The sequence below is a fragment of the Lolium rigidum genome, chromosome 4 (genome assembly GCF_022539505.1).
Source record: "Lolium rigidum isolate FL_2022 chromosome 4, APGP_CSIRO_Lrig_0.1, whole genome shotgun sequence".
In the NCBI taxonomy this organism is placed as follows: Eukaryota; Viridiplantae; Streptophyta; class Magnoliopsida; order Poales; family Poaceae; genus Lolium; species Lolium rigidum.
This window is the reverse complement of record NC_061511.1, coordinates 190,977,495-190,989,197: the sequence shown is the minus strand read 5'-3', so window position 1 is coordinate 190,989,197 and position 11,703 is coordinate 190,977,495. Positions and strand designations below refer to the sequence as shown.

The following is an 11,703-nucleotide window of genomic DNA, read 5'->3' as shown; positions in this document are numbered from 1 at the left end:
TCCAAGCGCCTTTGGGGGATGGTGAAAAGTTGGATTGGCATTCCTTCCATCCACCTCCATGCGTGGACGGACGATCTCAACCTTGAGGGATGGTGGTCCAAGTTGTTAAATGAGGCTTCGGGCAATCGTAAGGCCTTGTCCTCCATCATCATGCTTGTTAGTTGGACCATTTGGAAGGAGCGGAATGCTAGAATCTTCAACCATAAGTCCGCACCAACCGCCGCCCTCCTCAACATCATCAAAACCGAAGTAAAGCTTTGGGTTGCCGCGGGTGCGAAGTGTTTGAGTTTTGTAACAACGGGAGAGTAATCCCTTAGCTTTCCCTTCGGGTTTTTTTCTTTGTTTTCTTTGGTGAACCTTCGGTCTTGTCTAAAACTCTTCCCCTTAATTAATGAATAGTGGCAAATCTTTTGCCACTCGTTTCAAAAAAAAAAAAAAATACAAGCTCCCAGCCGGTCAGAAAATGCGTTTATCTTCATGTATCCGCATATTTAATACAGCCATATAGGTGAAGTTTCAGAACTAGCCATTGTTGTACATAAACCTGTTAGTTTGCTAAAAAGGATTGCATGCAACAGCTTCGTTCGATACTTTGCCACAATGTAATACGTTGCACGTCAGGTGCGCTAGCCCTCACGGGTCAAAACAGAGCAAGACATGAAGCCAGCACACTCTTGACTACAAGCAGAAGCTCATGGCCGCCTCCAGCAGGTCGTTGCCAGCCTCCGGCAGCTCGTCACCGCCTCCAGCAGATCATCGGCGCCCTCCCCGCAGCACGTTGCCGTCCCCGTGCAGCTCGTCAACGGCCTCCTAGCAGCTTGTTGCCCTCCAGACGATCGTCACAGGCCGCTCGCAGCTCACCACCGGCCTCCCCGCAGCTCGTTGCCGTGTCACCATGATATGGAGCACATCGCGAAGGCACTACCTGTGAAGGCATTCTATTAGAGACATAAGAATAAATCGCCAAAAATAAAAAAAAAGTTCCAATCCAAGAGAAAATTATTTGAACCTACCCCTCCAACCTCCTGAAGCATAATTGCATGATGATCTCTGTTCAACATTACACGCTTTTCCAGATCATTTGGAAATCTCCCAGAGAGTGACTCAACCTCTGTACCATTATAGGATTCTGTTTCATCAACAGAACTACACCAATGCTATATTTTCTAATGTAAAACTAAAGATGTGTTCTAACAGGAATAATTGGATTGTGATGTAACATTATAAGGTCATATGTCTTTCCCACGAGCCCAGGGATTTGTCAACAGCCGAAAAACATTTACAGAAAGAATGTCAAGTGTCCAAAGATGAAGTTCTCACTCGTAAGTCCATAAGGGTTCAGAGCTGTGTAGTTGAAGCTGACAATGCTTGTCAAGCTATTGAAATTAGGATGCTCAGTACACCATCCCAATCAACAGCAGCAAGAGCAAATCCTTTTTGACATCCGATCCTTGCTCTAGATGATTTTACTTATTGCCAGCAGCTATCTGCATCTAGCTTCATAGTTCAAATATATGCACTGTGAGCTAGATATTTTCTTTCAAAATACTAGAAGCAAGCAATCTGATACATTCACTGTGAGCTAGATTTTTTTTTCAAAATACAAGAAGCAAGCACTCTGATACCTGAACCCAATCTCCATAAGTGACAATGATGTCTTAAGTGGGACCAGAATACCTTCACTGTCAGCACGCAAATCAACAATTGGAATGCTTTATTAAGTCAGTCGATTTTGATTCTAGAGCTCCATCACAACATGTTAACAAGCATCAGGAGAGATGTAATGAAGAAACTAGTTACAATATGTTAACGATTCATACCTCTGCAAATCATTTCTGTACTATTCTCTCTAAAAGATGTAATGAAGAGCCTAGTTACAAACCTAGGACTAGGCCAATACCCACAGCACATGAACAGCACACTCATGGCTCGGATACAGACATGGGCAAAACAAGTTGCAGCCCTGTCGCCCTGCATCCATAATACAGTATTCAGTGTCGCTGCGTATCCGCCGATGCTTTGCTAGCCATGGCATTCAAGCCTTCCAAATGCACGAAGTGGCAAGCCAAACAAGTAATACTGTGCCTATTTTTCCGTTGGCTGGGTGGGGTGGTGAGAAATACGCTACCTAGAATTGGCGTCTGTCGATGTTGCGGCGGCGTCGGTACCGAGCCGATCCGGTGGCGGTTGCGGTCGCCCTCCATGCAGCACGCCGGGGAGTTGATGGCGGCGGCAGTCGCCCTCGATGCAAGAGGACGGGGTATCGGTGGCGGCGGCGGTCGCGCTCGACGCAGGAAGACGGGATGTGGACGGTGTCGGCGTCGCTCGCCGGCGACGCAGGATCAAGCAGATCCGGCGGCTGCGGTCGCCCTCGAAGCACACGGGTCTGGATGTGGCGCCTTCGAGCGGCACTTATCCAACTGTTGGGCCAGGCTGAATACAATTGGTTTTAGTTTTTTTTTCTATTATTAACATCTTGCTGGGCTGCCAGGCCTAATTAAAATCGGTCAATCCTGACCATTGTTTAAATCATACCCCACCTCTTTCCAGGAGTGGTAAAAGGTACTGTAAAAGATGCCGGCACGAAACCTATTGCAATTTTCTAGTTAAACTTCACCCATGGCGTAGTGTCAAAAAAAAAAACTTCACCCATGGCGTGTGTCGCGTATAAAACGAACTCCACGCTATCCAATTATCCCAAAGTTACATAAACGTATTTGCATTTTTCTCTAGTTTTGTTCCCCTTCTATTCCAGGACCAAACCGAAAGGGATAAGACACATCAGTGCCCTTGTAAACATAAGGCTAATTATGTTTGCTACCGTACTATCTGTTAGATGGCATGACTAGTTACTTTTCTCTATTCTTAGTCATGTTTTATCTAATGCCTTGCATTTTTAAACCATGCAGAAAATTGCTTATCTTTCCAACAGGGACACCTCGCCTGATCGATATCTGGGCTGGGTGAGCCCTCAACAATCACGCATGGTTGGCGACCAACCGAGCCGGTGGCTGGAAGCCTCCTCCTTTCTGTTGCGCGTCTGGAGTCCATACATCGGTCGCACAGGCCTACAACGGGAAGCCACCTGCTGGTGCGACTGAGGGGCAATACGGATTCGTCGTGTCCGCCATGCCTATTGCACCATTGCTTCTCTCATGCTACAAGGCTCTGAGCCAGGCGGGCTTGGATCTGATGTCGGCCACTTTGGTACGAACCTCTGGTCTTGTGGTGGCCGTGTATGTCGCTGCATGGGCTCGAGATCATTGTCATCGTGTCGGTTGCCCTGGAAGGTGAGGCTGCATTGGTGCTTCTATGAGAGCAACATCACGGCGGTGGTGTCCCTCCCTCCATGTGGATGGCAAGGGGAGTGGCAGCGACTGGTTGTGGTGTTGTTTGTGGCTTTGGCGGCGGCAACTCCATGGTCAAGATCCGGAGGCCTAGTGTTGACAACCTAACCCCTTCTGTGGGTTGGGTTGGTCCCTTGGCATCTCAAATGAAATGGGTGAGTGAGGACTCAAACGAAACTCTTTGCTTTGGTGTCGGTGACGATGATGTCTAGCTATGATTATCATCACCCTATGGGGGAATCGTTGTGTGCACCCTTTCGTGGTTGGGTTCCACGTGAAAACCCTAGCCCATCATTGCAGGCTCTGAGGCGATAGCGTGTCGCGTCGTTACCCTCTTAGGGGCACAATCGGGGAGCTCATATTCATTAGGTTGCAACACGTTGGAGTTATCACCCTGGCATGAAGCTTCTTCGGTGTAGAGTGGAATCGTTGGTGACCTATGTTTTACACGTGGCCTCGGTGGCACCTTCAATGGTACATGCTATATGCAGGAAGAATCGGTGCTCCACGGCCAGGAGCGAGAGGGCATGTGGCCTTTTCCGACAATGGTTTGATGTGGTCGTGTATTGGTGTTGTCGTCGGTGCATAGGGGCATGGTGGTTTTCTTAGGCGGCACATTTTGGTCAGTGGATAGGGGCAATAGTTTGCTATGGTCGTAGTGTTGTTGTGGCTTTGGCGGCAGCAACTCGTGGTCAAGATCCGGAGGCCTAGTGTTGAAAACGCAACCCTTTCCGTGGTTTGGGTTGGTCCCTTGGCATCTCAAATGAAACGGGTGAGTGACGATTCAAGCGAAACTCTTTGCTTTCGCGCCGGTGACAATTATGCCTAGCTACGACTATCATCACCCTATGGGGGCATCATTGTGGATATCCCTTTCGTGGTTGGGTTCCATGTGAAAACCCTAGCCCATCATTGCAGACTCTAAGGCAAGAGTGTGTCGCGTCGTTACCCTCTTAGGGGCACAGTCGGGGAGCTCATATTCCATTAGGTTGCAACACGTTGGAGTTATTACCCTGGCATGAAGCTTCTTCAGCATAGAGTGGAATCATTGGTGACCTATGTTTTACACGTGGCCTCGGTGGCACCTTCAATGGTACATGCTATATGTAGGAAGAATCGGCGCGCCACGGCCAGGAGCGAGAGGGCATGTGGCCTTTTCCGGCAATAGTTTGTTGTGGTCGTGTATGGTGTTATCGTTGGTGCATAGGGGCATGGTGGTTGTCTTAGGCGGCACGTTTCCGTTCATGTTGATAGTTTAGGTCACCTCGTGCTAGGTGTGGCGTCTCCTTTTCATTTTTTGGCTTTGAATTGGTGGCTCACGTTCGTCCGAGTTGTACTTTTATCTTTAACCTGCTTATATGGAGATTTCCCACCACGTTGTATCCGATTTAACCCGTTGTGATTTATTTATAAATCGGGGCGGAAGCCCTGTTTCGAGGAAAATCCTGGAAATTAAAGATGAAATCTCAAAAAATTCCAATGCAGATGACCATTAATATTTTTCTTTTGGAGTTAATAATAAAACATGACAAAAAAATGTCATCGGCACAAATGATATTTTATTTTGTATAACATTTATGGTGGTTATAACATCTTGTTATTTTTCAGTGCATAATTTAAATATCCACAAATATAATACTTCTTCCGTTCCGAAAAAAGTTTCTTAATTTTATCTAGATACGGAGAAACATAGACATGTTTTAGCTATAGATACACCTTTATCTAGAAAAAGTTGAGAAGCTTTTTTTTTTTTGGAATAGAGGAAGTATAAATAAATTTTATATTTGCGTGCGCCGCCATGCTTTCTAATGCAGAAAAATGCTTAATTACCACGACAGTGGACGAAGGTTCGTGATAAATCACCAAATTAAGTTGTTACGAGAAAGGTAAGTCATCGGTCGGTGGGCAATTGATAAGTCGTGAAAATGGCGAGGCGTCGCAGTCCAACAGACCCGGCCACCAACCGATGCACTATAAACCTTGTTAAACCTTGAGCTGCACTACTCCGAGTCCAACCGAGAGAGAGATGGCGTGGTGCGGTGTGGTGTTGCTGTATGTAGGACACCATTCTTCTTTAGACAGTTTACAAGGCAAGACAAGAGTTGGAGACGATCTCCATCGATCGCCTGACCAACCAAGTCACTCACTCACTCACCAAAAGAGAGAGAGAGAGAGATCACTGAAAGCAACCATGGCACCGCCGCGCGCGGTGCGGTTACATATGTACTTATGTGGCCCCTGCAGCCGGCACCAACCAACCTCCATCGACGATCGCCCATAGCTATAGCTGCCGAGCTCGCTCCCTCTCTCTAATCCCTAGCTACCTCGTTTCATCTTCTTCCCCGGCATCCGCTTCGCTTCTGTAGTTCTGTACCGAAATTCATCTATAGCTAGGTGATTTGCGTTGCGCAGCTGCTTCGTCATCCCCGTCACGGCCGGCGTCGACGGCCACCGCCGTTAGCTGCTGCGACGACTGGCCCGGTGTCCAAGAGACCGGCTGGCGGCAGGACACCGCCGTGTGGTGATCAAATTAGATGGATTACGTTGCGGTTGCGACGCGAGCTCCAAGTCCGATGAGCCGCAGGACTCGCCATGCTCACCAGCTCCCGGCCGATCCTCTACCTCCTCCTCCTCCTCCGGTGAGTACTGCAACTCTACTGTGCTCCATGATCACTCTATTCAATCATCAGAATTCTCAACAAAAAAAAAACTATTGAATCATCAGTTAATCAGTTAATGCACGAATCAATGACTGGATCGCGCGTGTACGTGCTAATGTCAGTCAGCTACTCAGGTGGTTTCGCTTCCTTTTTCTGACCGACTGCATTTATTCAGTTGGAGGAAATAAGTTCCTACTTTAATTCAGCAAAGTACTGTAAGTTAATTTGGCTGGACCAGATACCGGCCCATAGACGGCGAAGAGATCATTAGCATGGGCCAGACTAGCTTCCGATAGTAGCCAAGTCCTTTAATTCGGCCCAAATGTTCCCCACCAGCCTTCTTCTTCTGATGTTAGAATGAACAAAATGTTCAGTTGCAGACAAGGACGACAGGCATCGGCAACTTTCCCCACCCGCCTGCTTCTTCTGTGCAGAGTCACAGAAGGATGGATCTTGAGCACGAGGTAATTATATTTTCTTGTACTACAAATGATCTACAGTATTACTTCAATACGATGGAAATGGATAGGCATATTCAGTTCATTTCGAAACTGAATAATATAAATAAATTCAGCACAGTACTGTATGTTAATTATGCTGGACCAGCTGGCCCATATAGAGGGCAAAGAGTTCATTTAGCATGGGCCAGACTGGCTGACAAATAGTAGCCTGGTTCTTTAATGCGGCCCAAAATTTTCCCACCCGCCTGCTTCTTCTTATGTTAGAATGAACACAATGTTCAGTTGCAGACGAGGACGACAACAGGCATCGGCAACGGCAACGGCAACGGCAACAGCAACAGCAACAGCGTGCAGAGTCACAGACGGATGGATCTTGAGCACGAGGTACGTATATTTTCTTGTACAAATGATCCGTCACTGCAATACGATGCAACTGGATGAACATATTCAGCTAATTTGGAACCTCCCTGAGATCTTGCTCTACCCTAGCTTTTTAGCTTTTTAGGGGTTTTATCTTCTCTAAATTTCTTTTTCCTTCATACCTTGGCCAACGGCCGCGATGTAATTACCTCTACCTTCTAATGAAAAATCGAAAGCCAACAAGTTTGTTGGATCTTTAAAAAAAATAAAAAATGAAAGAGGTCGTTTTCCTCCCATCATTTGGGGATGAAATCAAAGAATTCATTTCTGATTTCGATAATCAATTTGTTTGGCTGCCAAAAAACTAGTATTGGAATTCAATTGAGACTTTCTTGAATTTCATCCCATGGCTAACCTTAATTACTCTTGCTACCCTATCATTTTTGTGGATTTGCTAAATAAAATAATATCATCAATTTCATTTCTACCAAATGAAATAAGATGATGGATGCCAAACGATCTCTAAGTGAATGGTGGCGCAGGTGGCGGAGCTGAAGCAGCAGCTGAGCAACGAGCAGACGGTGCACGACATCCTCGAGCGCGCCCTGCACCCGACCTCGACCTCGGCGCGCTCCGTCGTCCTCAACATCCCGGCCTTCATCCCGTCCAAGGCCAAGGAGCTGCTCGCAGAGCTCGTGCTCGTCGAGGAGGAGATCACGCGGCTCGAGTCCCAGATCAGCACCATGAAGGGAGGCCTGGCCGCCGCGCAGCACCAGCGGGCATCGGCAATGGGCACCGCCGCCTCCTATTCATGCCCGCCAAGCGTCTACACCAGCAACGGCAATGTGGCAGGAGATACGACAGGCAACCGCACGACGCCGCATGCGCCGATGCCAACATCCGTGCTGACTCGCCAGCCGGCTGACCAGGTGGCGCCGGAGATCAAGTCCATGTTCTTCATCAGCCAGGCCATGAACGCCGAGTACCTCAAGCGCCATATAGCGGCCGACGACAAGCAGGCAAAGAGCCCCAAAGATCACCATATCAGAGGATCAGGAGCCGCCGCCGCAGTCAGCCCAAAGTTCAACAACGTCTTCGCCCTCCCGCCTAGAACCTCCCTTGACAAGGTAATTAACCATATACGCAAACATATCATATCTGTAGTCAATTGCTCTACCACTGAGCTATGGACCCAAACATATCATATCTGAACCACTTGTAAATGCAAATAAATAATGTGTGATAATATAGGATCTATCTTATATATGTTCCATGATTCAGCAGTCAGATCGAGCAGCTGAAAAACCACCGAAAAACATCCAAGAGCCCTCCCCGACGATGCCAACAGCGATAAAGAGAGACGAGCAGACCAAAATCCAGCCAAACAAGCTGTCGGAGAGGATCGTGAAATGCCTGGCAGTCATCTTCATCAGGCTGCTCCGTTCGTCGCGGACGGCCGAGATGGAGAAGTCCGGCAACCTCGCCAGGAACGCGCAGGGCAGCTTCAGGATAGACGCCGCGCTCAACGTGGCAGCGGGCGCCGCCAAGGAGAAGGAAAGAGGGCAGCAGGACCACTACGGCATCTTCGCGGTCCAGGACTCCATCGTCAGAGACATTGGCCCTTACAAGAACCTCGTCAGGTTCACCTCCAGCGCCTTCGACCTCAGAGGGTTCTCCAGCTCCCCTCTTCTCACCAAATTGAGGTGAACAAGTAAATTCATTTGTTTGTTTTGAGTGCTTCCATCGGTTATTGCTTTTGTCAGTAGTAATTTTTTGGGTTGTATTGTGTGGTTTTAGGGAGATGTTGGAGGCCTTGCAGCAGGTGGATTTAAGGTTTCTGACGCATCAGCAGAAGCTCGCATTCTGGCTCAACATTTACAACACTTGTATCATGCACGTATGTGCATTATGATCTTCTTCTCTGCGTTTCTTTGAATATGGATATTTTGGTATCCACAATTTACTAACAGAAAACGATCTGCGTTTTGGATAGTACAGGGAATTCTGCAGCATGGTCTGCCCTCCAACTCTGAAAAATTACTTGCACTGAAGAATAAGGTATGTCCATGACTGATTGTCTGCAAGATATATGTTCAGTACGGAGTACATTAAGAAGCTAACATCTGTGGTGTTGTTTTCAGGCAACAATTAACGTTTCAGGGCAAAAGTTCAATGCACTAGTGATAGAGAACTTCATCTTAAGGCAGCCATCCAGCGTGAAAGAGGTGAGCTCACAGTGGTACCATACCATAGTATTCTTTCTTTGTACTGCATCTGCGCACGACACGATTATTCTCATGAACAAACTCACGACACAGGAACTATGGAAATGCGACATTGATGTTGAAGAACAACATGTAAGGAGTCTGTATGGATTGAACAGTTCAGAGCCTAACATTCTGTTCGCATTATGTTGCGGGATCAGATCATCCCCAGCGGTAAGTTCATGCGCTCCAAAAACTCCTATTTGTTCACCCCTCGTGTGTATTACCCATGCACGGAAGGAATAGTGAGCAAACTCTAAATATGCTGAAGAAGTGACGCTCTCAATTGCAGCTACGGATATACAAGGCAGAACGCGTGATGATGGATCTGGAGAAGGCGAAGTTGGACTACCTGCAGGCGTCTTTGGTGGTGACCTCGACAAGGAGGCTGATGATACCAAGCCTGATACACTCCAACATGCACGATTTCGCGAAGGACATGGAGTCGCTGCTCCGGTGGATTTGCGACCAGCTCCCGACGTCTTGGTCGCTCAGGAAATCCATGCTGGACTGCTTGAGAGGGCAGCAGGGTCATCTCAAGGTGGATGACGTCGTGGAGGTGATCCAGTATGACTATGAGTTTCAGTATCTGCTGCCCATGTGAGCATAGGTCCTGGATTTCTAAGTTTAGTGCTTACTACAGAAGTACATATCGGTCAGACGGTCACGTATATTCACGGTAAATTGTATTTTCATGTATAAGTTCTTTTTGGTGAAAGACTTCACTTTTGGAAAATTTAGCCTAGTTGTCCCCGTGTATTGTGCGATGGAATAGGTGTGTATACACAATAAAAAGAGGAGGTGAATATAGTTTTGATCATTTGAACCTGGTTATTAATTTTTAAGGCTCTCCACAAATAATGGATTAATTCCGTTTCAAATCACAGTTAGAGTTGTGAAACCGACTATTATGTGTTTTTCAAGACTTCTGACTAATGCCGGCTCAACTGATTATAAATCAGTGTGTAATCCAGCCGCGGGTTGGGTTTACTCGTTGTTTGTATATTATGAGGCCGTGGGCTATGGAGGACCATGGAAAATCCGAACGCAGGGAGCATGGGGCCCCGTTCCCCCTAAACCCATGGGGAATTCATCAATTAGGGGACTGGTATGGGCAACTTTCATCCCCATAAGCTAAAATGGGGATGGGGATTAAAAGGTCTCCCCATCCCCGCTCCCCGCTAACCCCCGTTATAATTTTATATACATGTAAATTGATATATTTTATATGAAAAATGTTGTAATATTCTATCTCGATGTAGTATATTTTAATATTATTAAATATATGATACTAATATGTTGTCATTTTATCTCGTACATATTACAAAGTTGCTTATTTCTATGTGCAAAATATATAAGATCCTAAAATTACGAGAAAATCGTTTAAATTTTGCTTCTTAACGGGGAACCCGATCCTCGCCCTGAACCCGGTGGGGATGGGGATGGGAAAAACGTCTCCCCAATTACTAAATGGGGATGGGGATGAGATGGCACTCCCCGGTGGGGAGCAGACCTGTTGCCATCCCTAGACACCTTATGAATACTAGAACTCTATCTTCGCGCGCTCGCGCCAAAATAGACAATCATGTGCTCTCATAAATTCTTTCAAGATATTACTTAGCTTTACATTGAGATATACCAACATGTTTTAAGTGTACTAAATAAACATGAACACGTACATATACCCATAATTTATCTAAGGAGCCTAAATCAATCAATAAAGGCATATGATATTTATATGGTATAGTGAATTCAGTCACACAAACAATTTGTTTGGCGCATGTCCTAGCATCGTTTCTAGGATAATATGCTTATGTGTAGTGCAATTGTATTAAACATGATATATTATAGAAAGATATGATTGATGTAGTTCTTATTTATATATTAACATCATTTTTATGTGATTAACTATGTTAAGTGTAATACAAAAACAGGACTAAATATATTTATTGAGAACATGAGGTACTAATAAGTAAAAAATGTTCACTATAAATGAGTGCGGTGATAGAGGTATGGCGAGTGTGTATGTGTGTGTGCGCTAGCAAGTGGCTTATAATAGCAGGCCTATAAGAAAAGTAACTCACTACAAAATTTGTGAAGTTTAGACATACCAGCATACATACCAATCAAATCGATTCGGAACCTGGGTGACTAAAAGTTTAGACATACAAGCATACCTCTCTGGCACTTCATTGATGGCATGTTCGATGAAGTGCCGGAGAGGTAAATAAAATTTCTTTTTATCGATTTCTTAGTTTAGATGCATACAAAAGTTCTATTGAGCCATGAATTTTATTGCAATGCAGTGTCGATGACGCGTTTTTCATGGACGCAATGAATGTTGGATCACGGATGACGAAATTGTTGAAGAGGAAGAATATGAGGATATCGATGAGAAAGGAAAGGGTTTGATTGGACCGCGCCGTACCGGTCGGTCAGCAAACTACACCATAGCGGAGGACAAGTTGCTTTGTAAGATATGATTGACAATTAAAATTGATCCAACAACTGGCTCCGATCAAACTAGAGAAACCTATTGGATGAGGATGAAGGAGTACTTTGACGCCAACAACACCAGTGGGAATGAGCGTAGCGTGCGTTCTCTTCGGTC

General features: G+C 46.0%; 1 protein-coding gene and 1 long non-coding RNA gene across 3 annotated transcripts; one reads left to right on the top strand and one right to left on the bottom strand.

The window, feature by feature from the left end:
- Positions 1-455: 455 nt before the first annotated feature.
- LOC124649459 lies at positions 456-1,764 on the bottom strand. Of its 2 annotated transcripts, none has more exons than XR_006986647.1 (3): positions 1,321-1,764; positions 1,014-1,111; positions 456-938 (listed from the first exon to the last, which is right to left on the bottom strand). It is a non-coding gene; the product is annotated as an uncharacterized LOC124649459 (long non-coding RNA). The 2 variants fall into 2 exon arrangements; XR_006986646.1 differs by having other exon boundaries at positions 456-925.
- Positions 1,765-5,657: 3,893 nt separating this feature from the next.
- Positions 5,658-9,937, top strand: LOC124648874. Its single transcript, XM_047188563.1, has 10 exons — positions 5,658-5,985; positions 6,378-6,471; positions 6,751-6,852; positions 7,371-7,955; positions 8,110-8,531; positions 8,626-8,725; positions 8,827-8,886; positions 8,970-9,053; positions 9,147-9,266; positions 9,385-9,937. The coding sequence occupies exons 1-10, from the start codon at positions 5,882-5,884 to the stop codon at positions 9,694-9,696; spliced, it is 1,983 nt and encodes a 660-aa protein (XP_047044519.1). The 5' UTR covers positions 5,658-5,881; the 3' UTR covers positions 9,697-9,937.
- The last annotated feature ends 1,766 nt before the right edge of the window (positions 9,938-11,703 follow it).

Excerpts from the sequence above, each read along its gene's own strand:
- LOC124648874 (XM_047188563.1), top strand. The coding sequence starts at position 5,882 with ATGGATTACGTTGCGGTTGCGACGCGAGCTCCAAGTCCGATGAGCCGC. Across the intron at positions 6,472-6,750 it reads GGATGGATCTTGAGCACGAG|TTGCAGACGAGGACGACAAC; the intron begins GTAATTATATTT and ends CACAATGTTCAG. Across the intron at positions 9,267-9,384 it reads GGATCAGATCATCCCCAGCG|CTACGGATATACAAGGCAGA; the intron begins GTAAGTTCATGC and ends TCTCAATTGCAG.